Source organism: Limulus polyphemus, unplaced genomic scaffold, assembly GCF_000517525.1.
Source record: "Limulus polyphemus unplaced genomic scaffold, Limulus_polyphemus-2.1.2 Scaffold3288, whole genome shotgun sequence".
In the NCBI taxonomy this organism is placed as follows: Eukaryota; Metazoa; Arthropoda; class Merostomata; order Xiphosura; family Limulidae; genus Limulus; species Limulus polyphemus.
In genome coordinates this window covers 107,449-111,361 of record NW_013668898.1, presented here as the reverse complement: position 1 = coordinate 111,361, position 3,913 = coordinate 107,449, and the positions used below count along the sequence as shown (strand labels likewise).

The following is a 3,913-nucleotide window of genomic DNA, read 5'->3' as shown; positions in this document are numbered from 1 at the left end:
GATCTCAACCCAATTGAGCAGATCTGGGAATTGATAGATCAAAAACTTGATAAATCAAAAGTTACTTTCAAAGAAACTTTACAGGAGTATATTAGAGACATATGGAGTAAAATCCCAAAGGACACTTTGATTAAATGTATTGAAACAATCCTTGAAAGACTGTCTGCAGTTATTAAAGCAAAAGGAAGACACATAAAATATTAACTGTTTGCTGAAGTCAAACACTTCCACCAAGTTTCTGTTGTACTAAATATGAAGATTAATGAAATGTTGATATTTCACCTGTGATTTACCTTCCATTGTTCTTTGAAAGTAGCCTGAAATCTAGTTTTTGACTTTGTCCTAACACTTTTGCACAGTACTGTAACTTACACCATAACATGAACAACGTTGTGTTTCTACATTTTCCCACTGGAGGTACAATGTGACATTCATTTGTGTCTGTTCATAGTTAACTATGGTTAGAAGAATATTAAAATAACTGAGTAATTAAAAAAAGGGGTTATATATTTTACAACATCCACCATCACCTCTATACAGCTATTGCAGACACTACAGTGGGAACACCTCGGTGGTCGATAAAAATGGCAGGACATACACCATTTCATCCGCACAGTTACTTTGTTTATCTCCACGTTCTTGTAGAGTGGTTGTCGAAAGTCCTCTGACCTATCCGACTCTGGGTTTGCTGGGACACAAAACAGACATTTCATAAGCAATACATCATTAACACTGAACGTCAGTAACGAAACAGATATGATGCCAAAAAAAAAAGAGATGACAAAAACATGAAGGAACAGGTCATAAAACATGTAACGTTATAAATACCCACTAAAATAAATATACAATATCTTACACTTCAAAGGATACCATTTAAGGATTCTGCTAGTAACAATCTGGGGAGAACTTTATCCAATTAAAAGGTTATTTAACCCTCAGATTACTGAACTTTTTATATACCTTTCATTACAATGGAGTTCAGATATAGCATCATAACAAAATATTTTATTTTTTGTCCTTTTTGACCCTAAGTGTTAAAGAACTGACCAAAAGTATTGAGTAACATCATTCAGTTTCTATAAATCCAGCAGAAGTTAGCAGGATTAGGTACAATAGTGATGGCATTTTTATCTCTGGGACATCGTAAGTAACAAAGTCGTGGATCAGTTTCTATAAATGTGTTTAAAAGGCCAATGGATCCAACTGGTAATTCTGGGATGAAGCTTAACATTCCTCTGGGGGTAGATACGTATGTATTTGTAATAATTCTAAATAGCTTTATAATAACATTCCTCTGGGGGTAGATACGTATGTATTTGTAATAATTCTAAATAGCTTTATAATAACATTCCTCTGGGGGTAGATACGTATATATTTGTATAATTCTGAATAGCTTTATAATAACATTCCTCTGGGGGTAGATACGTATATATTTGTAGTAATTCTGAATAGCTTCATAATAAACTACACTTTTAGTTTGACATCCATAGACTGTTTGAATTGTAATAATCTTACTTTAAGTTATTTTGATCAGATAACTTGCCTTAGAGAGATCTGTTTGAAAGTCAGGATGAAAAATTGGAAAGAAGCATATTTAAAGCAATGGTTGTAAGACTGAGAAAGGTTTAGTTAGTTTATATCTTGTGTTGTTTAGTTGAGGATTTATGGGATATGTTTTCAAATGATCCCTTTCAGTTTTAAATATTTTTATTGTGTCTGTTACATAGGTATGCATCAAATACTGGATAATGGGGGTCATTGAATAAGTTCTTAGCTGTTTAATCATATCACTAGGTTTGTATCTGTGGTTTTACTGACAGACTAGATACACAGTATACCAGTAGTCACCCTTGTGATGGACTAGATACACAGTATACCAGTAGAGTCACCCTCCTGACAGTCTAGATACACAGTATACCAGTAGAGTCACCCTCCTGACAGGCTAGATACACAGTATACCAGTAGAGTCACCCTCCTGACAGGCTATATGCACAGTATACCAGTAGAGTCACCCTCCTGACAGACTAGATACACAGTATACCAGTAGAGTCACTCTCCTGACAAGCTAGATACACAGTATACCAGTAGTCACCCTTGTGATAGACTAGATACACAGTATACCAGTAGAGTCACCCTCCTGACAGGCTAGATTCACAGAATACCAGTAGAGTCACCCTCCTGACAGACTAGATTCACAGAATACCAGTAGAGTCACCCTCCTGACAGGCTACATACACAGAATACCAGTAGAGTCACCCTCCTAACAGGCTATATACACAGTATACCAGAAGAGTCACCCCCGTGACAGGCTAAATACACAGTATACCAGAAGAGTCACCCTCCTGATAGGCTAGATACACAGTATACCAGTAGAGTCACCCTCCTGACAGGCTAGAAAACAAAATACCAGTAGAGTCACCGTCCTGACAGGCTAGATACACAGTATACCAGTAGAGTCACCCTCCTGACAGGCTAGATACACAGTATACCAGTAGAGTCACCCTCCTGACAGGCTAGATACACAGTATACTAGTAGAGTCACCCTCCTGACAGGCTACATACACAGTATACCAGTAGTCACCCTCCTGACAGGCTACATACACAGTATACCAGTAGAGTCACCCTCTACAGAATCTTTATAACAATTTTAAATAGTCTGCATAATGAATTATTAAAAAAACTCACCTTTCGGAATGATCCCAGGGTCCATGAAAGTAGCCAAGGAAAAATTTGCCAAGACAAACAACGTGATGACACCCTGAACAATGGGAATGGCTATATGATATTCACAAGCCAAATAAAGACAGCTATAAGACACAAAAAAAGAAAAGTTATTAAATAAACTTACAACTTTATAATTAACCTGAGTATTTTAACACTGTTTTATAAATTCAAACACAACTGTTTACACATAATCACAACACTTTATAACGCCCATTTAATATTAATTATTAACAATAATATATGTTCGACAACCTTTCTTCTTATTCAATCACTGCTTTAATATAAACAATGTATAAACTATTATTATTATTCTAACTTTCATGTAGAGCCCATTATTCAAAATATTTTTTACTAGTTACTTACTGTTGTCTATACATGTAGTTCTATTCTGACTGGCTAACAAATAATTATCAGATAACAAGGAAAAATACCCATCCCCAGTGATGGGAAAAGTTTAAGTTAATTTAACAGACGAACACTCGGACAGACACCACGGTTCACAGTATATGGAAGATTATTTTATTTTAAGATTATAAATACTTTTATGCATCAGAAAATTAACAAATTTCACATCCGAAATCTTTATAATGTCCAGATAGTTATCAAAAGTTTCTTAAGAAAAAACGTTACATTTTATCTGTTATTTTCAGTAACGATTCTCTGTACAGGTTCGGTCAATTTGACCGATCTTGTAACCACCATAAAAAAATTTAGGAAATAAATATAAATTATGCCTCTTTCATTCTAAAATGACAAATTATAACATGAAAACATAGATGTTTAGACGAAATAGCTTAAATCTCATAACGTTATGAATTTATTATTTTTAATATATTGACCTTTCACCTATGCATGGCTAACAATACAGAAATTACAACAACGCGACTCACGTGCACTCATGTTACCGTATTTGTACTTGGTTGCTAAGCCTTATCAAAATTTCTCACGTGAAGGATGTGAAACAAAATTTTTTTTAAGGTTTTTTATATATATACAGTTGAAATAACCAAAAAATCATAAATTACTACATTAATACCATAGAATTCCACTATAATTTATCAAATATAGTAACTAGGTTGCATTTCAGTCTAAGAAAATATGAAATTTTGAGCAGACTAAAGACATAACCTACGTCCTTGAAATCTTGGTTTGAAAGAAAGAGATGGCATCCAAACACATTAAAATGGCT

General features: G+C 34.3%; 1 protein-coding gene across 9 annotated transcripts in view; it reads right to left on the bottom strand.

Moving 5' to 3' along the window:
- The window catches only part of LOC106469080 (palmitoyltransferase ZDHHC5-like), a 16,147-nt gene that overhangs the window by 9,326 nt on the left and 2,908 nt on the right, over positions 1-3,913 (bottom strand). For all 9 annotated transcript variants that reach the window (XM_022397491.1, XM_022397484.1, XM_022397489.1 and 6 more), the window contains 2 exons: positions 2,686-2,807; positions 531-688 (listed from right to left, as the gene is read on the bottom strand). In XM_022397491.1, coding sequence (XP_022253199.1) covers positions 531-688; positions 2,686-2,807 — 280 coding nt within the window. The remainder of the gene's footprint in view (positions 1-530; positions 689-2,685; positions 2,808-3,913) is intronic.